The 26,736-nt window shown below is 40.5% G+C and overlaps 1 protein-coding gene across 1 annotated transcript in view; it reads right to left on the bottom strand.

Moving 5' to 3' along the window:
• SVEP1 (sushi, von Willebrand factor type A, EGF and pentraxin domain containing 1) overlaps nt 1–26,736 on the bottom strand; it is a 147,187-nt gene that overhangs the window by 73,080 nt on the left and 47,371 nt on the right. The window contains exons 4-12 of the mRNA XM_054397853.1: nt 18,792–18,950; nt 18,371–18,550; nt 13,334–13,513; nt 8,479–8,676; nt 5,961–6,079; nt 4,448–4,577; nt 3,817–3,924; nt 3,453–3,584; nt 2,382–2,576 (exon numbers count right to left, since the gene is read on the bottom strand). Of these exons, the coding sequence (XP_054253828.1) occupies nt 2,382–2,576; nt 3,453–3,584; nt 3,817–3,924; nt 4,448–4,577; nt 5,961–6,079; nt 8,479–8,676; nt 13,334–13,513; nt 18,371–18,550; nt 18,792–18,950 (1,401 nt within the window). The remainder of the gene's footprint in view (nt 1–2,381; nt 2,577–3,452; nt 3,585–3,816; nt 3,925–4,447; nt 4,578–5,960; nt 6,080–8,478; nt 8,677–13,333; nt 13,514–18,370; nt 18,551–18,791; nt 18,951–26,736) is intronic.

Below are 26,736 nucleotides of genomic sequence, written 5' to 3'. Positions count from 1 at the left end.
TATAAACCCTAAGGAGATACAAGCGATCGCTAAAGCGATTGCGGAAAAAGGACTCAACTCTGCCATAGTCACCACCCTTATAGACGGTGTTTTTGGGGGAGACGACATGCTCCCGTTTGATATAAGACAAGTCTGTAGGTTGCTGTTCAACGGGGCAGGGATGATTGTCTTTAGACAAGAATGGGAGGATGGCTGCGCGAGGCAATTGGCTCAAGTAACTGGGGCGGACCACCCGCTACACGGCTCTAGCCTGCAGCGGCTACTGGGCAAGGACCCAACAATGCCTACCCCCCAGGCGCAAGCCCAGGGCATGCGGGCTCATGAAATTATAGCAACCACTCGCGCGGCTAAGGAAGCCATTCATATAACCTCCAAAACTATTGCTAGACCGTCACCGTGGTCTACTATAAAGCAAAGTGAGAGTGAGAGTTTCACACAATTTGTGGACCGCCTCCAAGCGGCGGTCGATTCCTCGGCCCTGCCCCCGGAGGCAAGAGGTCCAGTTGTAGCCGAATGCTTACGGCAACAGTGCAACTCCGCAACTAAAGAGATCTTGCGATCGCTGCCAGCGGGGTCAAGTATCGCGGACATGATTAAACATGTCGCGAAGGAAGAACATCTAGCTCTGATCCAGGCGGACGTTCACACTGCTATAGCTAATGTGATGGCATGCTATAAACGCGGTCAGGCGGGCCACGTTGTAGCAAATTGCCCTCGATGCTTCTTTTAGCTATTCAGCAGACAACAATCCAGCCCAGTGCAGGTGGGACACACCACGAAAAGGGATCACTCTGAGTCAGGTTAGAGGCCAAGGCGTGTACGGAGTGACTTCCCTGGCAACCCAACAATGAGGCCTATCTCAACTACAAGCTGTCATCGATGAGGACTTGCAAAAAATCGGAAAGTCTATGACCTCTCTGGAAAAATCTCTTTCCTCACTTTCAGAGGTGGTTTTGCAAAATAGACGGGGATTAGATCTTCTATTCATGAAGCAGGGAGGCCTTTGTACCGCCTTAAAAGAGGAATGTTGCTTTTATGCTGATCACACAGGAGTAGCCAGAGATTCGATGACTGAATTGAGAGAGAGATTGGCCCAAAGAAAGAAAGAAAGGGAACACCCAACAAGGGTGGTTTGAATCATGGTTTAACCATTCACCGTGGCTAACCACCCTGGTATCTACCTTGGCAGGACCGATTATAATGATCGTGATGACATTGATTTTTGGACCATTTATTCTGAATAGGCTTGTGTCGTTTGTCAAGAGCCGCCTAGGGAGGGTCAACATCACGTTTGTGGAACATCAACAACTGCTTTAAGAATGTTTTTGCTTTAAATTTTCCCTAGTTATCCCTAGCAGTACCCTGTTCTTTTTGCCTAAAGTGCCTTATGCTTTTTTACTCAAGTTTGTGATATATACATTTTTTAAGGTTGTTATAGAACATAGATTAAGAGTAGGGTATTTTAGCTGATCTGTTTATGTATTTGGTACATTTTATATAACACTATGGTACATATATTTTTAAGACTGTTACACGTATATTTTTAGCATTTTTATATTTTAACCCATTTAGTTAGGCATGGAGAGGGGGGAAATGTGGGCAGTAGGGCCTGGCGTGGGTAGTTAGGGCCTGGCGGTCGGAAGATGTCGCGCTGTACGGAAAGATGCACTGTACGGAAAGATAAGACACCTCTCCACCTCTCCAGATAGCCAGTAGCACTAACCTTTGATGTAAGCAGACGGAAGCTACATTGTAAACCTAAGCTATATAATGCGGTGTTGCATACCAATAAACGCCATTTGCCATCCACCACATTGGTGTCAGTGGGCTAATGACCCAAGCGACCTGCAGTTGGTCGTCATGCTGTGCCTGAACCAGGTCACCGTTGCTGTGAGAAAGGCAACATGGATGGAACATGGTGCCACAACAGGCTTCATATGTAGCTCTAACCTATTTATTATTAAAATGTCACCAAAGCTGGGAAATGCCACAGTTGAAGATTTGCATGTGTCCATCGCGAAGAAAATACAGTAAGTTGCAAATACTATTGAAATTCCTATTGAAAAGACACTGTTACTGTGTGTAAACAAACTCTTTCAAATACCAGTTCAGAATAATTACAGACCTTGTCTATTTTACCATCTTTGCTGTTTTGTGATTCCTAGAATTCAAATTTACTGCTATTTTTGTGGTTTAGACAGCTTCTGAAATAACATAGTTAGGGGCTTCCAGGCATTCTTTCACAATGCTTGTAACAGCTTGGAGGCAGAGGACAGAGAAGACTTTTTCATCATTAAACAGAAGTAAAAATTTTTAAAATATTTCCATTAAACATAGTGTTTCCTGAGTTGCAGGTTAATTTTAGTAATAATAAGACTTACAAGAGCAGTCAGGCCACCCTGGAGAATAAGGTGGCTTCCAAACACCATCCACATATGCACAGTAATAGTTTTCACTTGATCCTTCTGAAAAACTGTAACCTTCTTCACAGTGCAAAGTGCAATTAACTCCCACTTCATTTGATGTGCATTTAAAATCACCATTCACAGGTTCAAAGGAGATTTCACAGGGTGAACCTATGAAAAATATGAAGATTTATATACTGATGAATGTGGTGAAATACACATGCATACAGGAAAACAGCACTGAGAGAATTTCTAAAAATACCTAGTATCAATGTGATATGGCCTCAGTTGAAGTCCATGGAAGTATTATTTGTTAATTCCATAAAGGCAGGACCAGGCTACTGCTAAACTATTCCCAAACACTGCCACTGGAGTTTGAAATACAGCAATTTGAAGACTAGTACCTGATAGAGTATTTGTAGGATACAGTATTTGTGATTACAGAAATATTTTCATTAAGTTTTCCTTTTAACTACAAATTTAGATCAGATATCAGGAAGAAATTCTTCCTCATGAGGGTGGTGAGGCACTGGAACAGGTTGCCCAGAGAAGTTGTGGAGGCTCCAACAATGTGTTTGTTCAAAGCTAGGTTGAATGGGACCTTGAGCAACCTGCTCTAGTAGGAGGTCCTCCTGCCATTGGAACTAGATCATCTTTAAAGTCCCTTCCAACCCAAACCACTCTATGAGTCTATGATTCAAAGTAAGACTTCGGTAACACCTGTGAATTAATTTCACATGGTTCCTGTCACTAAGAAAAAAAATTGATTCCCTTAAGTTTTACTGCTTAATGAGTAATCATTTCAATGCTTTTATATCTAATTTGTATTTACAGGGCCAAATTCATTGCTGTGCTGGTTCAGTCTTAGACAATTTATTCACTGGGGCTATTAAATAGCCTGACTACCTTCAGATTATTCCAGCATAAAATGGAATAACTAAAACAAAAAATGGAGACCAAATGAAAGAAAGAATAGCATTGCATCCTTTATGGTATCCAGTTAAAGCAATGCCATGCACTCTTGACTAGAAGATCAGGACAACAAACCTTTGATGACTATGTGGATCTCACATGTCCTGTTATTGCCAGAGGTGTCCATGGCTGTGTATTGAACTTTTGTCTCCCCTTTGGGAAAGAGATCTCCAGGCGCATGACTCCTAGTGATAGTCAGTGGAGCACCTAGAAGAGTTAAAAGACAACATAAAACATCAATAAGAAAAAGAGGGTTGTTCACACCCAACCTTGATAAATGGAGAAGGAAATGGTAGCAAATCTTCCAAATGATATGTTCTTGATAATAAGTAAAAAAAAAAAAATCAAAAAGTTCTACACTCTAAGGGACTATAAGTGTGAATGGGTTGGATTTCCTCAGCTTTCTGCTGTTGCGTGCATACTTTGGGGTGCATCTCACCTGAATTGTCTGAAAACTGTGGTTCTTCCCATGTCACTGGGTATTCATTCTCTGCTGCTTGCATGGGTGGTGGAGATCTGCATCTGTCAATTACAGGAGGTTCTGTATCTGCAGAATTTGAAGGGATGGTATATCAGCTTACTGAACTGCTACCACACTCAAATGAAATCTATAATTACAAGAAGTCAGGGTAGCAGCAGTACTAATTTCACATCAGAAGACAATAACAAACTTAGGAGCACACTTCTAAATAGCTGCGATTGGTAGATTCTGAGCGAAAGGACATGAGTAGCTCTTCATGGTTTCTGCATTCTGTTTGCTTTCTACACAGTAGATCTTGTTTAACAGGACTGCTGAACAATACAACAGTCTGACAAAAGTACCTGAACAATGAGTTGCATGAGCCACATAAGGGAACTTTGGAAATTTTTTTGAGACTTTCAGGAAGGAAAAAATAAAGAAGATCTGGGAGCATGATTATATTCTATGCAAACTGTGACCGAAGATCAGCAAAGCATTTACAGAGAGATGAAATTACTCTGGGTTTATAGCTGCACACAGAAATATAGTATTGACTCACCCTGCACAAAAATTAGGTTTCAACCATGACAAGCTCTTCCCCAGCACTTACCAATAACTTTGACACTGAATGTACAGCTTGCCTCATTGCCTGACTTATCAGCTGCTGTGTAAGTAATGGCAACTTCACCAATTGGGAGAAGAAATGGTGGTATGAAAGCTGGGATAACATGAACTGAGACCTATTGCAGGAAAACACTTGTTATTTAAATTACAAAGTTGGTTAGTAACCATCACATTCCTGTTTCAAAAAGTGGCTACAAAATAATAATCTTCAATGTCAGGTCTATTTATTCTTAATGCAAACAGCGTTTTTGAGTAATGAAGGCAGACTTTGCAACAAAGGACTCTGATCCCCTCTCGAGTCTGCTTTCTTTATAGCAACAGGGGTTTACTCAGTAAGAATCTGGAGCCAGACCTGCTGCAGTTAACATCACTGTGCATTAAGAAAATCCAAGACTGATTCTTCTTTGCTGTACTACACTGAACTACACCATCTCAGAACCTGATCTTCAGCTGCAATGGCAGCAGACATTGAGACAAGTGGAGCAGACAGTTGTGGACTACAAGGACTTATATATCCAGTTTTAATCTGTGTGTTTTTATGAGTCAATAACCCACATATGCTTCACAACCTTAGATTTAGAGTAAGTGACACAATGCTTGTCTATGGTTCTTTCATGCAAGTTAGAACTTCCTGAAGGAACTTCTCTTTAGAAGAACTGATTTCATGTGAGCAACGTAGTTTATGTGAAAACCATGACTTGGTTTCTACAGCTCAATGAATGACCTCTAACAGCAGAGCTATATAGTACCTGACCATGGCTATGCTACAGCATAAAATCTGTGAAATGAAACCTTTATTTCTTTTTCCTCACTCAGATAGCTGGTAAGTTTCCAAATTAGTGCAAAACCTTCTTGTATTCACAGCAAATTAAAAGCACACACAGAGTCACTGTTCTCTGCTGACTCATGATAAAGCACTCTGTTGCTATAACTTGACCATGTCTGAGACTGCAGGAAATGTTACTTTTTATGAAACAGCTCTGGAGCAAGGTTTCCTTGTAACTCAGTTTCCGGACCTCGGATATCCATAGTAGCCAAAGGTCGGGGTTTGAACCTTGCATGGACAGGAAACCAGATTTGCCTTTCTCACTTGGGAAGCTGAAACAAGCTCGTTCTTACCACAGTGTGTTCTAGCTGGCCTTTCAGATTAACGAACTGGTTTACTTCCTTCTGAGAAAGGTTTATTAAACTTCTTCACATTCTAAGAGCTTATTTTTAAAGCAGCTGTCTCCTTTTTATAAACAAGGGCACATTCTTTCCTTTGACCACATAAATTAACCATATGAGATTTTCTGCACTTAAAACACCACACAGAGTATTCTGTGACTGGATAACCCTGAGACAGAAAATGCTGAATTTTCAAGATACAAACTCCTCAGCAGATTTTTCTTCTATTCATGCTTATCAGATGAAAGAAATTTTACTGGATCATAACATTAATTTGAAATAGTTGGCTATAGAAAGACTGCCTCCAGTCAAATGAACAGATTTTAACTTGCCTCATCTCCAGAGTTATCCACAGCTGTTGGTACCTGCCAGCTGATATTTGCAGAGTTCTGATGTTCCAGGGTCTCAGTCTCAATATTATCTGGACAGTGGATCTGTGGAGCTTCAATATCTGATCCAGAAAAAGACAAACTAGTTTTGCATGTGGGATTGCAGAAATAAAACCTTTATAACGGTTAAGACTGCAACTTGTTATAGCCACTGGTTTTTGTGTTGCTTAGAATATAAATGGACATATTTTCACAAATTTCCTGTCTGTAGCACTCTTTATTTCTTGCCTACAGGTCCCCACACAAGCAGTAAATTCTCCTGGGTAAGAGATTATTTTTTGCTGTAGTTTTGTACATGACCAAACACAGTGAGATTCTGGTTCCTACACACAACCATAAGCCAAGGTATAAATAAAGCATAATGGATTTGTTTCTTTTATTACTTACCCATTCATTACTTATTACGTTGATTGATCATTAAGAAAAATGGCTTCTCTACCCTTTCACTGCCCATATATGACACATCAGATTAAAACACTTGTGTCTGATAATCAGTGATTTAAAAAGAGATGCACTTGCAATATGATATACATACTATGTACAAGAAGCAGTGACTCTCAAATTCGCTGGAGCATGGTATGGAAATGACTTGAAAGAAACAATGGCAAGATTTCTGACACTAGCTGCTGGAAATGGTCCTTAAAAAACTACTGCAATAAGGTGTTATGTAGGACAAACGGAGTCTTCTTGTGCCATTTGTGACAATGCTGGATGGCGATACAGTGGATTGGTGATACATCACCACCAGCATTTAAGCCTCAAGTTTCTCTGACAAACTTAGAGCACTTCCTCATTTCCCTGGCATAGGGCCTCCTAAAACATTTGTGGTCAAGTTATTTTATTGCTGTAGTGCTGTTTGATAAATGGTCTCTAGACTTGTAGGACAAGGATGCATTCTGCTCTGAACTCATCTATGCCCAAGAGGCTTTAAAACAACTCAGAAGTGGTATCACTTATATTTTTATTACTAAACAGTTCCAGTAAAGACATAACTCATGCAATTAAGCCTCTATAATTAAGAGTGCAAAGCAATAAATACATGTGATTTTGACTTCCTCTGAACTCGTTCTGATGAAAATTTTATTACAAATGCACTCTTTTAAATAACTACCAGTTACAGTTCACACTCCTCTGACCACAGCCTGTAGGCTGGGGCAAATTCCATTTAAATGTGCAATTATGTAAAATACTAATAAATAAGTCAGAAAGAAAATGGTTGTTTGGAACTGGCCAAATATGTTGGCAGCAAAGTAAAGAGAGACAATAACAAGAATGAAAGCAATTGAAATACAACTGTTCGCTTTTACTAGAGAAGAATAACCCTCAGAGTTTCTTACTGCCTCTTTATTTTAGGGTTTTATGCACTGGTAATATCAGAAACTTGAACCCAAGCCATGGTGCTTTATCTTGATCCAAACACTTCAGCTTGCAGCCTGATGCTAGGATCCCATCAAATATTGAAAGCTGTGGTTTGGCACAAGGTTGCACAAAGGACTCAGAAAAACAATGTGGTGCATCACAGAGTGGGAAATTGTATGTTTAAGAGAGGGATAAAAGTTTCCTGGCCATGAGAGAGAAAAACGTTCCCACCTCAGTTTCTGCAGTGACCTGGAACGATGACTGCCATAACTGTTTTCTGTACTGTTCTTTCACCCAGTGGATGGTGAGGGCCCCAGTTCTGGGTGGAAGCACTAGTTTGAGGAGCACAATAGTTCATGAAGAGGTGACTATCATGTTCCCAGACAAACTGTTTTCTCCTATAATCCAAAGTCAAACTCTACCCAGTGTGCATGTGTGAAAGGGAATAAATAAGCTAACATTTCTAGAAGAGGTGGATAAACATGGCAGAACCATACTCAAATGCATATAACCATCTACTACCCATCTTTATGCTCCATGCACTTCTGTCAGCTTATTTTGGCCTCAGCTCTTGTGCACTGTGCTTGGGGCATGCCAACAGCCACAGTCAGTTCAAAGACAATTGAAATGAATCATCCCTCTATAGACATTTATCAGTGAGGTTTTACACAGCTTTTTGCTCCAACAGCTTTAGCCTGTGCTAAAGCAGCAACATTATTATCATTGCCATTTTACTAGGAGTGTAGATTCCAATTTAACTATCTTTAAGCTAAGAGCTTTCACAGCTTTGAAATTTTGACCTGCATATCAGACTGTACAGCAAGCAGCTTTCCAACAACAGACTTATGAGATGAATCCCAGGAGAAGCAGTTAATGATAAGCACTGTAAGATGGCACTCAAGCAACCTTTGAACTCCACATTATTATCACAAACTACAAGTAAATCTGACAGCCAAGATGTAATGGCACAGGTGACTCTTCTCACAGGCTATTTAAATTATGCTTTTCCCAGTTCAAACCTGTCCTCACTCAGTTGTTTGCTGTATGATTCTTTTCAATACTGCACATGAAGCCCCAGAAATGGGTTTGTGCTGGTCTCTACCTTTACAGCGAGCCTCCTGGATGTTTGCACTCCATCTCCCAAATGAAATGCACCTTAGTTCTTCTCTAGCTCCAGACAGGATGAATCCCTGGGGACAGCTCAGCTGGCACACAGTCCCAGAAGTGGCAGGCTCCAGCCCACATCTGTGAGGGAGAACTGTTACACCTGCTGGTATCTGGAGGACAGGGCAATGCATTTCTACAAGAGACCAGTAGGACATGTCTTTTAACTGACATACACAAAGCATGCATTAAAAAAAAAATCTGCAAATAGTCATACAGCACCTTACAGGGAACACAAAACTAAAATTATGCAAGGCTTTCTAAAATTATGCAAGGGCTCTCAGTGCATCAAAACAGTAAGATCCACTAAATCTCTGGTCCAGTGCTGACTGAAGTAAACAACATCAGGTCTTCTATTTTCTTGCTTGTGCTTTTCCATGAGACAGAAACATGATATTTTCCATGGCTCCACTGTATTTCTCTCTTCCTCTGTCTTGTTGGAGTTTTTTTGGTTTTGTTTTGTCTTTGTAACTTCACCTTTCATGGTTGCTTGGTAGCTGCATTCCCTTGCCTTCTATGGAAACCAGACCTTCACAGCTGGAGAGAAGCAATAGTTGGCTTCTGCATCTTTTATACTGTCTTTTGAAACAAGAATGAGAGAAGGAAAAGGACACCTGCCACGAGCTCACTGCAGCTAGGGACATGGCATGTGATTTTGCTTATCACATTCCAAACTTAATAAAATTTGGATCGATCCTGACTGTGTTCAAAGCCAGATGCAAAGATTCAGGGTGACCATAAGTCACATAAGCAGCCGACCTCTGTGAAGTCAAGAAGGGAGGCTCTGAACTATTTTATTACTAGAAATCACTGCAAGTTCTGGAGACCATTTGCATCAAAGTGTAAACTTCCAAAACCCACAATACATGAAAACAGGTTAAATTGTCACAAAAGCTTTGTTTCATTTCTGAGCTGCTGTTTTCACTACGTGAGGCAAGGAATGGTATTTTTACTGAAAACACAGAGGCATTAAAAAGCAGGACAAGAAAGGCTATTCTATGAATGCAGCTTGTAAACTTTCAGTAGTTTCTTGCAATAGATAAAAAACACAGGAAAAGTGCTTCATTATTGATTGTTAATGACTCTTCAACTAGCCTGTGAAGACTGCAGACAGGTCTTTACATAAATGGCACACAAAGAACAATCCAACCCAGCTACAAAAGGGAAAACTCTGTTCATGTCTTAGCAATGGTTTAATGACAGAGAAGTCATTCACATTCAGAACACTTCATATCCCTTTTCTCTCCTTTCTCAAAACATACAGTAACTGAAACAAAATTTAAAGTGTTCTAAGTATTTCCTGTACTTTAAACTCTCAATACTGAAATAGTATTTAAAGTCAAAGCAATTAATAACTGCACTTCATTTCAACCGGATGCAAAGATCACAAATGTTAGTACATTTGCCCACTTCAGACGCACACTGTTCGCTTTGGAATCTAAAACAATTGCATCACAGTAAAAACCCCAAATGCTGACTTTTAGTTGCTCGCTACAGGAAGATAGCTGAAAAATAGCAGTGTTTGAAAAGACAAGTTAGAAGCATTACAATATATACCACTCAGAGCATAAGTCAAAGAAAGGCTGTGAAAGGAAAACTACAGCAAACTGCAGCTCTTCAAGAAGCCGTAAAAGCTCTCCTGGTTGACTATACTAGCAAATCCCAGTAGAGCACAATCCTGAAATAGCTGACAAGCATTCAGGGTAAACTTTGGTATATGTAGCCTAAAGGAATCCTTCTATCTAAATGGGACAGGTTTTCACCAGGGGAAAAAAAAAAAAAGAAAAAATAATTAAGTAAAACCATTGAAGCATTATATCACTTTTCCATCTGTGCTTAACACCAGATTTTGATCAAGCTCATCCAGAAAGTCTGGACTTCATGAGGAGCAGAGTGATATCCACTAAATTAGTCATACGGATAGGGAATGAATAGAGAGAGGAAAAAAATATTTGTAAAGAGAGGCAAGAATCTGCTTTCATCTGCAACTGCCCACAGTGAACCACAACACTATTATAATTCTTAATATCAAGAGCAACTTCAATATTGTGACAAAGGAAAAGACTACCAATCAAATCTGGCCTCTTTCCTTTAGCCCTTTTGCAAACGGTGTGTGAGAGTCACAACTGGCCAACTGCAATTAGAAGTGTGGCGTAGCAATTCTTTCAACACTAGGTGGCATCAGCACCCTGGATGGCATCTGTGTTTTTATCTTTCTCTACTAAACCTTGAATAAAAAAAAAAAACAAACAAAAAAACCCCAACCCAAACAAAAACCAAAACAACAACACCAAAAAAACCCAAACCAAACAAAACACCAAAAAAACCAGAGAGAACAGCATCTTGCAAAATCCATTGATTTTAACGTGCTGGCTATTAATGTTTTGCCAGTGCAAAAGGAAACACAGTAACAGGAGATTTTGTTTCCAAATTGGACAAATGACAAAGCTTCAATTTTCTCAGATATTTTGATTGTAAGCTGTCTATAATATAGGTACACGACTCAATTGATAACAGCATCTTTCATGAAAAATACAAAAATGCCAAACATATGTAATAGCCAAACTTGCATTAACTTCCAGTCTCCTGGAAAAAGATGCATATAACAACAGAGCTCAGAGAAGTGACTGTAAACAATCCAGGCTATGTTGTGGTACAGTGTCAGTTACGGTTACAGATGGCTGTCGTACAGTCTCAACTAACTTTTAAATATGCTAAGTTTTGCATACTCAGAAAGTATTCAGAAAAAAGAACTAGAAGAATACCCTGAGGTCCAAGAAATTTGTTTCAAGGGAAGAGACTGAATCTAATTACACTTCCTATTTTTAACTGAAGGGGAGGAAATCATAGAATCATAGAACCACAGTACAGCTTACGTTGGAAGGGACCTTAAAGATCGTCTACTCCAAGCTCCCTGCCACGGGCAGTGACACCTCTCAACTATACTTGGCTGCTCAAGGCCTCATCCAACGTGATCCTGGACGCAACCCCCAGGGAGGAGGCATCCACAACCTCCCTGGGCAGCCTACTCCAGAGTCCAAACACCCTTCCTAAGATCCAGTCCAAACCTACTCTCCTTCAGCTTAAAACAATTCCCTCCTATTCTATCACTAGACACCCTTATGAAAACTCCTTCTCCAGCCCTTCTGTAGGATCCCTTCAGTTATTGGAAGGCATCAACAAGGTCCTTCCAGACTCTTCTCTAGGCTGAAGAAATGAATCAATCACGAATTACAAATGCCTACATACAGCAGGATTTTTGGTATCTTTCATGGAGTAGTTAAGAATTAAAAGAGCTGTTCAGACCGAAAATAAACAGAGAACACCTCCATGATAATGATGAATATTCGGAAAAGGAGTACCAAGGGTGGTTTTTGAGGAGGACATGATATTGACCTTCTGATGTGCATCCTTCCCTGATTAAAACTCCACACATTTAAACTCAATAGAAATCTCAGAAAGTTGTTCTGAACACCAGTCACAACAAGAAGCAGCCAAGATATCTTTTCAGCTAGCACTCTTCTCTCTGTGACAATCAAAGGTAACTTTTATACTAAATTTTCAGACTCAGCAAAAATAAGCTACTATGATGGGTAATCCTGGAATGGAAGCAATATTGCATGGTGTGAAGAAATCTTCTGATATAGAGTAGAGCTGGATTTTAATAATCAAAATGCTAAGCTAGGAAGGATAAATTCAGCTGATGAATACAGTTAATCTTCCAATTATAATCTGCCAACAGGATTTCAAGGTCCCTTCCTTTTGAAGTTAATTGAAGTTTTTCCACTGACTTCAACAGAAGAAAGATTAGGATCTCTTAACAAACTCTATTGATAAATTAATACTTGTGGATTATTTTCATCATTTTAGAGAGCATATCTATAGTTAGAAATTTATTCCTGTCTCACTCAAAGTCCACACTTTTAAGCCTCCAGTAAAAGAGTAAAAAATAGCTACAGGTTCAAGACAAGTCACACTGCTGGCATTACATTTACTGGACCCTTGTGAAATGCACTTCATTCTGACTTTAGTCAGTGCTACATCAGCTTCTGAATTGATGCATGTTAAGCATGTGTTGGGTTTGTTGTTTGGGGTGGTTTTTTAGTTTTTTTTTTTTTTTTATTTTTTTTTTTTTTTGTAGTATACCCCTGAAAGTGTTCCAACTATATTTCTTCTCTTACCTTTCTAAGTCAGTATCTGTCACTAGTCCTAAATAAGTACTTCTTAAATACAAAATGCTTTATTTCTGGGACAGCGACATATGCTTATGTACCTCTGCACAGCTGTTGTGATCTCTGAATCCTGCCTTAGAGTTGCTTGGTCCCCAGCTTGTCTACCATCTTACTTCCTGCTGGATAGCTGCCATGCCTCTCTATGAGGTGCACACAATGCCTTGCTAACATCTCTTAGTTCTTATTTGGAGGTCATCTTTAGCTTTAATATGGTAACTTAAACCCTTGGATATCCACGTTTAATCTGCAGGACAGACTTACAACTTGCTTATTTCCTGGAACACACTGTGTGACAGTTAACACTCACCAGATGCAACAGCCTTTCAGTTATCAGCCGTCTGTGCTGGATTTCAATGATAATCTGCCCCTTTTCTGCATTTACAAAGTCCATTCACCCTCCTCCCCAACTGTTAGGATCTGTATAAAATATCTATAATCAAATCTTCATTGCTATCTTGACTTCAACAGATATTAAAACAGGCAGAGTTTCCCACTTGTGACAGCATGTCAGGCAAGGCTGCACTCTGACATGAAGAGACAGAGAGTGTTTCAGATACTTACCCACACATTTTGGCTCCTTTGAATCCCACTGTGAGGTTCCCAGGCAGGTGAGTTTGGTGTTTCCTTCTATTTCATAGCCCTCATTGCAGGTCACAAAACATACTGTCTTATAGGAAATATCAGCTGTTGAACAATTAATGTGTCCATTTTCAGGAGCCTGAAGTTTGGGACATGTTCGAACTGCAAAGGGAGAAAACCCACCAGTTCACTAGGCAGCACTGAGAACTGGAGTCAGCCAAGATTTCCAGGGGTGTGACAGCTACTGGCTTGTACACTACCTACAGCAGTTTGTACAAATTGTGGGAACAGGGGTTGAACACAACTGAATTTTTCCAAGGCTTGATGCCTTCCTCTTCCTGAAACTGTCTTCTATACCATACAGAATGGTGGGCATACAGTTCCAGGCTCATCTGCATTCTGATAGAAGGCCAGGCAAGCAAACAAACTGCTCAGAAATATTTATAGCCACTCAAGGCACCAGGCACACAGTGTGTGGCCTGTGCTGGTAACGTGTATCAGTTAGTAAAGTGCTGCAGCCACTAATATGGGACAGCTGCTGGCAAATGGAATCCTGTGGAAAAGTGTGTCTTTCGAAGTTTCTAAGCCCCCAGCCATGCCTGAGAGCTCTCTGGGGAATTTCTAGCTGCAGTCTGCTACATGCTGAGTGCACACCAAGGAAGAGGTTAAGAGCTTATTAACAGGGCAGATGACAGTGTCACTGTGCTCAGGAACACCCTCAGGCACCGCTGAGTGTACTGATACAGATGAAGAGGGGAGCCTTCCAAATGAGAATGGCAGACATTCATCATGGAGGAAGGGGAACAAAGAGAGAGAAAGAAGGAATGTAAGGTATTCATAGACAAGGGGACCATAAGAGGTGAAAAGGAAAAAATTAAGCTGCTGCTGAGACAAATGACACTTTCAGGTGTAGGGCTCCTTGTGGAGGTGGCCCTGGCTGCTGCTCAGCACAGAGGCCCTTCGACTGCCATGCCTCACAAACACTGCAAGCACCGTGTTGCCAAGAATGCAGTCCTGTGCAGCATGCACTTGCAGAAAGGGAAGTCAGGCATGGATGGTGATCCTCGGATACTCACACTTTTGTTACTGAATCCTAGTGACACAGTCTGGCACAAGGCTACACTGCAATTAAGACTGATGGCAAAACAGCTGAATTATAGTAAGAAGAAAAATGTAGTAGCACTGATAGGGCCTTGATGTATGTTCTTTGTTTCACTGTCATAAGATCAAGCTCTTCCTCTCTTTTCTTTGCACTATCTCCAGCTCACCTCTTATACTTCCTTTTTGTCGCCCTGCGTCCCTGTGGTGAAGCCCTGAAGCTACATGCACACTGCCTGGCCCCTTGGTCCCTTGAACAGCCAAGTTGTATAGACCTGCTGTCTGACCCTGTACCAGTATAGGTTGTAGACTGATACGTTGGAGAGCAGTGCAGGGGAAAGGGACCTTGGTGTCCAGGTAGACAGTTGGACGTCCCTAAATCAGTAACATGCCCTCGTGGCCAAGAAGATCAATGGTATCCTAGGGTGTATTAGAGGGGTGTGGTTAGTAGCTCAAGAGAGCTTCTCCTCCTCTGCTCTGCCCTGGTGCAGCTGCATCTGGATTATTCTGTCCAGTTCTGGGCCCCTCAGTTCAAGAACAGGAAACTGCTAGAAGGAGTCCAGTACAGAGCCATGAAGATGAATAAGGAGTGGAACATCTCCCTCACGAGGAAAGGCTGAGGGATCTGGGTCTGGGTCTTTTTAGGTTGGAGAAGAAGAGTCTGAGGGGTGACCTCATTCATGTTTACAAGGATGTGAAAGGTGAGTGTCAGGAGCCAGGCTCCTGTCCAATGATAGGACAAGGGGCAATGGGTGGAAGCTGGAGCATAGGAGGTTCCATGTAAACATAAGGAAAAATCTTTCACTGTGAGGGTGACAAAACACTGGAGGGAAGGGAAGGTTTGGGAAGGCAAGGTTTGGGAAGGGAAGGTTTGGGAAGGTTTGGGAAGGGAAGGTTTGGGAAGGGAAGGGAAGGTTTGGGAAGGGAAGGGAAGGGAAGGGAAGGGAAGGGAAGGGAAGGGAAGGGAAGGGAAGGGAAGGGAAGGGAAGGTTTGGGAAGGGAAGGTTTGGGAAGGGAAGGGAAGGGAAGGGAAGGGAAGGGAAGGGAAGGGAAGGGAAGGGAAGGGAAGGGAAGGGAAGGTTTGGGAAGGGAAGGTTTGGGAAGGGAAGGTTTGGGAAGGGAAGGGAAGGGAAGGTTTGGGAAGGGAAGGGAAGGGAAGGTTTGGGAAGGGAAGGGAAGGGAAGGTTTGGGAAGGGAAGGGAAGGGAAGGGAAGGGAAGGGAAGGGAAGGGAAGGGAAGGGAAGGGAAGGGAAGGGAAGGGAGACATGACATTGAGATGCACATGATATATCTTTGCATTACCACTGTCTCATGTTTACACTCTGGATGTAACTATTCCTCTTGTGCTTGCATGTACACAGGTATTCTCTGGAAAGTGCATTTAAGACTGTAAAGAAGATCTTTAAACTTCTGTCTTGCAAGAGGCACTCTGAGCTTCAGAGCAGCTTCCTGCTAGGCTGTGTTAACTGTAGTACTAGAGTGGGTAACACAGACATTTATACAGCTGAACATTTACGCATGCTTTATACAGAAGGGAACAGGCTTTCACTTTCAAGGTTTCTATGAAAGCCTTTAGCACCCAAACTGTGGTAAAAGGAATCAAATGCTACCAAAATATGGCATCAGTGAGGAAACTTGAATGAATGAAGAGCACTGAAGAGGGTCTCTGGAATGTTGAAGTGCCCACAGAGAAGACACGCACTTTCACTATGTGCTAAGTATAGCCACCTCATCTGAGATGGTTGCAGAGCTGATGTACTCTTGCCTCCCCACTGTTGCAATGTTCATGCATACTTATGTCTCAGCATGGCTCAGGCAGAACCCTTAACTGAGCCTGTGTTATCCTGGTTATGGCTCCATGCATCAAACACAAATCTATCCTCTTGTCAATAAGGCATTTTCCATGACCAAGAAATATTACCATGAAGGTGATGAAAACAACAACAGTATTTTCTCTCAATAAAATTTTCTGGATTAGATACATGCTTTGTAGTTGCCTATTTCATGGGTCAGTGTTCATTGCATGATATGACTGTATTAATCACTTTTCAATAGCACAGCAGATTCCAGCTCACAGCACAACTGAAGAGTGTTTAATGTCAAAATCCAAGGCAGTGCAAAGGGATTTTCCTTCACTCTTACTTCCTAATTTATGTGATAAAATACTCCTGGGATTAACAAGACAGCTATAAACTGTGCCTTTGATCTTGCTCCCTTTCTTAGTCTGAATTGAGACTGGCAGATGCAGTGCACATAAAGGTAGAATTTTTTAAGTTTGTTTTTTTTTTTTTTTTTTTAATTGGAAGTCTTTGGTATGATGGGGAATGGCAAAAGAAATGGAACATATCCTCTCAATGCTTCAAAGCATATTAACTCAACATCCAAGACAAACTTTTCTCTTCCCCTACCTTGCAGACAAATTCCCTGGTGAAGGAAGATCATGTACCCACACCCAAGAGACAAGTATTCTTTTAATGCTCCAAGAAGTTTTCCAAGTACTAGAATCTTCCACTTCTCTATAGACAGTGAAGATGAAGGATTCTTTCCTAGTAGCTGACTGCAGCTTTTTTGCACTGAAGGACACTGTTGTGACAGAAGCTTTGACGGGCTATTGCTCTTTCCCAGTACCTCAATGTATCTGAAGTGCTATCTTCAGTCTGTGTTTTGACTGCTGTAAAGTCAACAGCTCTAAGTCTATCTTTTGAGGACACCATCATGGTACTGGCCAGCAATTTATTTTCTGTTGAAAGATTCTCCTTCCTGCCTTCTGCCACTGGAAGCTATAAAGAAAGACTATGCTTTCTAGGATTATCTGACGGGGAGTCCTGCAGTGTAAGCAGAAGTGAGCTGCTGCATAACAATGTCCTGAGGAACTGGTCTCTAGCTCTGATGTCCTCTTTCAAAACCATGACTTGCTCTTTCTTTAAGGGCTGCCATCTTTGTTGCAATTGCATAAAATGCTAATGACTTGGCAAGGATTTATCTTGCCTCCTTTCCTGAACTCAAAGCCAGGATGAGAGCTACAGAAGGAGGTAACTCTTTTTATGTACTGGGTTCTAGTGAAGCATAATAATGTCAAGTGCATTCAAGTCAAGTTAAACATGTTCTGGCTGTTGAGATGAGGGCTGCTACCTGTTTTTTTCAGGCCCTCCATAGAAGACATGTCTAAGGTGATTACACTGAGATGCAGGTCCCCTTCTATATCATCAAGAACCCAACCTCTGGCAAGGACAAGTGATAACAAAGTGAACTGTATTCCTATATACTCATAAGAGCTCCAAAAATAATGTTTTCCATGATGCCCTCACCCGTGAGTCTTCCCTTTCACATATTTTGTTTATTTATTTTCCAGCTGACATTCTATTACAGTAAACTTCTAGGATACTGCGAGTTGCCCCCTAGTGAAACTCGACTCAAAATTTTCCGGAAGACTACGCTCAAGGCCAAAGGTTTTCTATTTTTCATAAGAAACAACTTTTCCAAACAAAAGCAAAATGCAACTGTTCCAAGGATATTGTCTCTCAATGCCAATGCCCATCTATGCCAGGAGTCTGGTGGATACTCTAAACCACCCACGTGGCAGGGTCTTGTTATATATGACTTGTTGGTAGGTTCACTGGATTTATGTAATTGACAGAAATTACATGGAGAGAGATTTAAGGAAGGAGAATGAAGATTAACTTGCAAAAGACTGCCTGCCTAGCAAACATTGCTCTGCACTTCCTATTGCAGATGTCCTCCTTCTGTTTCAGGAAGGAGAGAAACAGTGATGAGAATGGGAGTTTACTTTTGGAACATTCTTCACCCAAGAGCTAACAGTATCAGATCTACATGTCCACCTATATAGTGAGCAGAGAAAATAAGTTTTAAGAACAAACTAATCCAACAGGAAACAACTTTTTAAACACATGACATCCATACCTCTGCAAGTAGCCCCTGCTCCAGACCACTGGCCATTTGGCTGACAAAGCCGGATGCTGCTTCCCACAAGGTCAAATCCCGCTTTGCATCGGATCCCACAGGCAGCATTAAAGTAATTGTTGCAGACATTCTGCACAAAGTAGCCATTTTCAGGGGGCTTCAGCTCAGGGCAGTGAACAACTAAATAATTACACAACCACAACTGAGTTATTAGGTTAGAGTGCAACAAGCTACTGAAATAAACAACTTTTTTTAATTTCCAACTCAACTTGCATCTTGGTACTTCTACTATTTTGGAATGACACAGGAAATCTTGCATGCAGTTTGACATATCCTTCCCAGTGCAAACACAAGCATCCAAATGGTCCTAGGATCTCATGGTGCATTCCCAGGTATTCTGTTCCTGGATGGAAACACTTACCTTCACAGCTTTGTCCTACAGCACGGAATCCCTCCTGGCACGTACAATCCTCAATGGAGGTACTTCCTGGTGGAGAAGTGTGATTCTCATCAGGGCAGGAGATGCAAGTGCTGATTCCACCTGGTGAACCTTCAGGCTTGTATGTTCCTGGTGGACAAGCTGTTGCATTAGAAAAAAAAAAAAAACACAACAGAAAGAAGTTCAGAATATTCACCCTTCACAGATAGCACACTTTTCCAGGTGTGTTGCTTTAGCATGTCCTTGATTACAAATAATGATTATATACTTGCTATAACTTATGAATCACAAAGAAACAATTAATCAAAGCAACTGCTCCTTCAAGCTTTTGCACTCATTTATATCCCATTTAATAGTTTTAACTGTGTATTTATATATATGCACAAGACTTAAAAAGATTCAGAAGATGTCTTTGGAGCAGTTAAAAATGCATAGGGAAAAGGCATGTCTCATCTGAGAACTTACTTGGTGGATAATTTTGTGTTGTATCTCTCCCTGCCTTGATTTCTATTTTGCAGGAAACCACCATAATTTTTTACTTATTTTAGGAGGATGATGTGAGAAACAGAGGAGTGACTAATCAACAGGTAGTGATGAAGTGATCAGATTACTATTTGGACAGAACTTGAAGACACTGGGGCTGATAAACATACCTCCCTGATGTAACATTCAAGTAAGTATTTTGGAAGGTTATGTACTAATAACACTGAAACTCAGATAAAAAGAATAGCTCTTATTTTATTAGTTTCACTCTCTGTAAGTTTTCCTAATAGCTACATTTTTTCTTGGAGGCTGTAAGTCAGGCTCTTATTTCCTCATGTCAGAACAGTCACTTTGCACCATCTGATGTAGCTCTGGAGGCTATAAAGAACTGAGCAGCCATAAACACCCTCAAGTGTCTTCCTCTTTATGTAGTCAGGTATGCTCTGCTCCTGCAGCAAACCTCTCCTATTTGGGCATATTTCCTTAAGTTAACAGATTTTGACAATACCATTCTTTTCTTTTGTAGGTATTAGACCAGATCAGTTTGTTTTGTGAGTAAGGTGCTAAGATACTATGGATCCTATCTAATTAGTGAAAACAACTTCCTGCTTTTTCAGGCAACAGAGGGAAAAAAAAAAACAAAACAAAACCACACACACACACAAAATCAAACCAAAATAAACCCTAGCCACCTTTTTCATCACCTGTCATGGGAGAACTGACTCTCATAAGCCAAATTTTAGGGATTATACCTTAAAAATCAACTCATATGAAAAATTACCACTCTCTTACAAGGACAGGCTGAGGCACCTGGGGTTTTTTTGGCCTGGAGAAGAGAAGGCTCTGAGGAGACCTAATAGCTACCTTCCAGTACCTACAAGGGGGCCTACAAGAAGGCTGGAAAGGGACTGTTTCCAAAGGCCTGTAGTGATAGGAGGAGGGGCAATGATTTGAAATTAGAGGGGATTTAGATGGGATGTTAGGAAAAAGGTCTGCGCCGTGAGGCTGGTGGAACACTACAATAGGTTGCCCAGTGAGGTAGTTGAGGCCCAATCCCTGGAGATATTAAAGGTGAGGTTTGATAAGGCTCTGAACAGCCTGATCTAGTGGAGGATGTCCCTGCTGACTGCAGAAGGGAGCTTGACTAGATGACCTTTGGAGATCACTTCCAACCCAAACTGTTCTGTGATTCTTTCCAGAAGGCGGCATTCTTTCAAATAGCTTCCACCGATGATATTTTTGTTTTAAGAAAAAAAAGTGCAATTTTATTTGGAAGAAAGCAATCAAGCTGCTAGCAGTTAAGAGGTGTTTTCATATGCAGTAAATTGGCTTCATAAACCTGTATATTAAACACACTTTTAAAATGAAAATGCCTAAGCAGTAAGGAATGTAAATACATATCAAAGCCTTTCAGAAGGAAAAAGAGCAGAAAAATCTGATCAGAATTAGAGCTGGGAGTATTTTATTTTTGTTTTGGGACTTCTGAAAAAGCACTTGCAAAAAAAAAATATCCCTTTCCTATAGTTCACACGCTCTTCTCAACCAAGACATTCCTCTTGGACTCTCACTCTCTTCTGTGTACAAATCCCTTCCTTCAATATTATTTCTCTCTGAAATCTTCTCTTATGCTTCAGAATATCACTGGCTAAGTATCAGAGGCATTACTCTGAAATCTCTGAAGTACTTTCCTCTGGCACTTTGTGGAAGTCTCTGTGCATCCCTGTAAAAACTAATGGGTATTGAGCACAAAGTCATGAAGTGCATCTGAGAGGATGCAGGAAAGAATACAAGTTAAGCACCACAGGGAATCTGCTGCATGACAAAGCACATGTGCCAGCAAAAAGTAAATCAGTATCTTCTGTTCTGAGACATATAAAATGACATCTAAACCAAGTGTTTAATTAAAACAAAACAACAAAGCAACAAAAACTCTTTCTGCAACCTCACCTCAGATGAAGAAGATGCAGCTCTTTTCTGTTTCTGTTCAGAGAACTATGGGATAAAAACAATCAACCCATTCTGTGACATGGGCATTTTCAGCAATGAACCTAGTAATTTGCTTAGGGCTTAGACAAAAACGGTTCATTCTGAAATTACACTCGCAATTTAATCTTTACAGTGAAGCAGCAGGAAATAAATAATACTGCTTAAATTATCATTAATGCTTCTACTGGGAAAGACAAGTTTCCCCAAGTGTCCTGATTCCTCTTGTATGTTTCAAATTATTCCCACTGACTTTTTAAAAAAATCAAATTACATCCTATTTAGGCTTTTTATGCAGGCTTTTCTCCAAGTCTGAGTTGCTAAACTGCTCATCTTCCCTAGACATATTCAGCTATGAACCTCCACACAAGCTGCATGCAAGACCTTCACAAGATAACATCTGGTTACAGAGCTATTTCCAAGTGTGTGAGATCACGCAGTCTATCCTCTGATGCCAAGAGATGATTTAAGAATGGAGCATAAGCATATGGACCTCTGTACATTTCTTTCACAGCTGCAGAGGTTAGTCTGGCGACAGATTAGGTTAAAACCATCTGAAAATCAGCTGTAGAAGAGCAGAGATTCAGCCATCTGTTGTAGATTGGTCTTGTCCTGATCTAGCTTGACTACAGACCCATCACCTCCTGCTCCAGACTGCACCATAGCATGGCCTAAGTCTACAGACAGTAACATATTCGGAAGCAAAAGGGCAAGCACATATGAAGAGCACAAATGGCCCCATCCATGGCCAACCACACAGGTACCTCTCTAGAGTTTCTTCTGAGCATCAAGCATTGCCAAATTTTCTTTGCATTCCCGTTACCAGGCTGCACTCACCAACATGCCCTCTAAACCTGCGAAAACTGACTGCAGGGACAGAACACCTCCAGTAAAAAAAATTTACATTTTTTTTTCAAGGCTTGCTTCTCTTTGCCAATGATTTGATGGTACAAAAAGGCTCAAAACACTGTATGAATGATCCTCCCTCGGTGTAAGTAAGCATAAATCAGTCACTGTCAAGAATGACAAAACAAGGCAAGCATTTTAAAATGGAGAAACTATTTTCACAGTGTCAGCTTTTAAACAGAGAGGGCACTTACATGAATGTCTGCATGCATGATCTTCTCAAAAAAAGACTTAACTACTGCCTATATGTGGACCATATTGTTCTTTGTCAAGAAGCAAGCAAAGGTTTTTGTATTAATATAATGCTCCTCTTGAGACCAGAACAGTGAATATTGAGTTACACCAGAGGATTACCTCTTTGTTACAGGGAGCAAGGATTAGTGTGCTAACTACAAGCACAGGTCCCAAACTCCCCAAGCACACAAAGATGGCTTACACTGAAGTTGCCATCGACAGCAACCTGCTTGCACAGACCAGTAGATATTCACCAACAATTCACATTCAGATTCTTTTGTCCATGGTAATGACAGTGCAATAATCTTCTGACCAAAAACAGGAACAAAACAGTACATGCTTACTTCAGCATGCCTCCTGCATTTTCCTCCTCAGTTATGCTCTCCTAAGGCATGCAACTAACTGAAAAGTGTGAGAAAATCCAGCATGTCTTCTGCTTTTGAATAATACAGCTCCTGACTTCTTAGGCCACCAATGGAAAACTTAATTAGTCTTTTACCAAAAACAATGAAATTTTGCATAGAAAAGAAATCACTTGATAGGAATTAGGACACAGGTTTGCTAAAAACTAAGACCACATTTCAGTCACAGCATATGTATTGAGGGCATAACTTTGTGTCAAAACATTGCCTGAAGCTGAACAATGCACATGGGCATTTAGAAAAGTCCATTAAAAAAAATAAAATCCATTAAAAAAAAAAATCAAATTAAGTAGGAATTCTTCTGCTCTGCCTGCCTGCAACAATGACAAACTTGATATTTTAATCTTCAGGCAAGAAGAATTTAACATTGCAAAACTGACAACATCAAATAAGCTGTATTTCAGAGATTCACCAAACATTTAACACATACTATTCAGTTTGGATTTTTTAGCCTGCAAATACTAAAGCCAGTGGCAAAGTTAACCTGTATTGAACCCATATGATGGCATAAAGGCTCCTGCCTGAATTTAAACAGGTAGAAATCACGTGTCAAAGGCTTTTAATCTGTGACTCAGGGTCATGATCCCTCCTCTGAATGTAGAAGTACAAATGTTAATGATAAACAATTCTGTCTTAAAAATGTAAATCTTCTAAAATCCTGGGAGAGTAGGTAAGCTCAATTTCCTCTCCAACTACACCAGTGTATCTAACTCACTGAAATGAAATTATTCTTCAGTGTAAGAGAGAGGATAGTCAAACTCCACATATTTCAAAGATTAATTGGAGGGATTTTGGACTTTTTTTCAATGCATAATTTTTCATACTAACTACATTTACTAAGTAATCCTTGGCATGAGCTGTTTTTTCCACACTTAATGCTAATGAAGGATCTGATTAAGAGTTTATCTTTTACAGGATATGGCAGGAATCAGCTAGGCAATAGCTGTTCTCTCCTGCATAAATTTGAGCTCTGTTCCTACGCTACTACTCTGATGACTGTAGTCTCTAATTCTATTTTTTCCCCCATGTGTAAAACCTAAATGAAATGACACCTTGATGCAAATCACAAACACATAAACAGTCTTTCTAATTCAATCTCCAAACTTCTTAAATGAGGAAAGAAAGACTGTTTTTATGCTACTGTGATTACTGTTATGACACTGATTACATGGATAAGCATTCAACATAATGGACTGGTGAACCTATCCCAGAATCAGTGTACAATGAGCACCTATTCATAATTTGGTTTGCTAGTGTCTACTAAAAATGATGCAATCTATAGGTCACAATCTTTAAACAATCATCACTGGATGTTTGTATTCAATTATTTCCCTGTTTCTTCTTGTTTCTGTTTCTGAATATACACTGAGAGGAGATTTTTGGGTTTGTGAATCTTTGACCTAGCAATACAGTCTTGTACTTACATTCATTTGCTGGAAGATACGTGAAAGATCCAGTGTGTATCTGAAACTACTTCAAACTACAGTCCACAACATCAGGACAACCAAAACCTTAACTTAACTCACATTCATACCCTTGGAGAAGAACTACATCCTGAAAGTGTGGGTTCTTTCTCCAACTGCTTTACTTCTTCTAAGATTCTTGTGTTCTGGCAATAGCAAAAATAAAATACGGAAATTAAGAAAATACATCACTGACCTTTGTGTGTGTGGAACAAGTGTCATGGTAGCTGTACTTGGCCTTACTCATGCTATAAATTTGCTATTATAATAAACAGAAGTAAAAAATTTCATGAGGAAGTACAAATAAGTTACAGTACGGTACCACATGCTACATCTTTCTACCCCAACATCTGCATCTCTCCTCATGACAATGTACTACATGATCAGATTTGCCTAAGAGCTAATCCGGTAGAAGCAGCAGTAGGAACAAGGGACCGTTACCTATTCTCTGCAATACTGGTGTGCCAAATGCTTTACAAGGATAATGTTCAGTGTCATAGAGGAAATGGAGATCCATGAAACACAAGTAGCAAGGGACTTCCTGATGCTTTCTCACTTACTGCTGCAGCAGAAGAAGAGTTTTGGATGTCCTATAGTAATAGCATGAAGTGCTGCCCAACCCTCCCTCCTGCTTCTAAAGCCATTCTGCTGCTCCTGCACCATTCATTTGTGGGGGAAGGACATGAATAACGTGGGAGGCACACTGATGGAAGCCACAACTGCATGAAACTCTCCAATCCCCTGCCCTCTCCAGGCATTTCACAGATGCAACAACCTCTTGGTTGTTCCTTATCTATTGTATTCTGCAAACATTGAGTGCACCAATGTGCCCCAGGTTTCTATAATTTTCAAGTTTATCCTACTAAATCAAGCAATGAACAAAAACTGTGGGTTGGTTTCTTTGCTCATTCTTACAAGCCAAAAAATGCTTGCCTTGGGCCAGGAAAAAAACAGGCTATCCTGGCCTCTATAATATATATATAACTAGACCTGCAGATAGAACCACAGAATTGTTTTGGTTGTAAAAGGCCTCTAAGACCATCAAGTCCAACCATCAACCTAACACCACCATGGCCATTAAACCAAGTCCCCAGGTGATATGTCCACACGTTTCTTGAACACCTCCAGGGATGGTGATGGCACCACATCCTGGGCAGCCTGTTCCAATGCCTGACCACTCTTGCAGCAAAGAAACTTTTCCTGATCTCCAACCTACACCTCCCATGAGGAAGACTTTCCACATCCTGGATCTCTAGTGTAGAGATTACCTCCAGATGTTAGAGCTTTTGTTGTCACATATAAGTTATCTGGGAAGATGGGCTTTTAAAACAAATCTCATATATGGTAGGTTTGTCAGAACAGGCATTTTGTGCCCATGAAATGCCTGGTGAAAGCTAAGGAGAAAAATCCAAACCATTAGCAGATACTGTAGTGCATCTTTCTGCAGTTTGCAACATGTGTAGTGCCATAAAAAATAAAAACAACCAGGAGCCAAGAGCATGCTGGATTACAAAAAATAAGAAATGAAGTGGCTTTAGTTAAACATTTGACATATACAGAGACTTGTACAGAGACTGCAAAAGAAAACCTTGAGCTTGCCTTTAAGTGTAAGGATCAGGAAAGGATTTATGCTAAGTCTCAGCATGTTCTCCAACTCTTTAATATCCCCTGTTATCCCCAGCATGTGCTCTGCATTAATTTCAGACAGCATTGAACCTGCTCATCCATCTGCTCTTTGTCAATATTCCTTAAGCATGCTTCTCAAAGCAAGATGATCAGCAATTTAATAAGCTAGATGTCTTTTCTGTTCTTATTTGATGTATTCTGCTCCATCCTTTTATTACATTTACAAATTTCCTCTCACTGGAGAGAATAGGCAGAAACAAGCCAGTTTAGCTACTTCTGCACATGTTGCATGAGGAGGGGTTCACTCAAACCTTTTTATTGAGTTTATAGGCATGAGAACGTTAATATTCCATTATCAAGTTGGTTGCAGCATTTGGAATGACACTGTGAGATGATCTCACTCTAGATCTTTAAGCACTTTGAACAGTCATAACAAACTTCCAGTTGAAATAACTTGCTCATGATAAAGTTGAGAATCTTGATTCTTCTTCCATGGAGCTGAAAAACTGTAAATTTCCCTGGTGCAGTCCCTTGGGTGAACACCGCAGCTCAGTACCCCAAGCCTATGCAGTGTGGGGAACAATATGCCTGATGAAGAATGTAAGTCCAAAAGCTATCATATCTTTTAAAAGCTAGGATATCTACCAGGATCTTCCACAAACATGTGTGCATGAGCCATAAGAGTGCTGAGGCATCTCTGGGTAGGCCTGGGGCCTATACATTTATATAGGATTACTGAAATGATTCTGATTGCAGAATACCCTTCTCATTAACAGTACTGTTAATAAATAGAAAATCCATTTGTTCCCA

Source organism: Indicator indicator, chromosome Z (assembly GCF_027791375.1).
Source record: "Indicator indicator isolate 239-I01 chromosome Z, UM_Iind_1.1, whole genome shotgun sequence".
Classification (NCBI taxonomy): domain Eukaryota; kingdom Metazoa; phylum Chordata; class Aves; order Piciformes; family Indicatoridae; genus Indicator; species Indicator indicator.
This window is presented reverse-complemented; position numbering and strand designations above follow the sequence as displayed.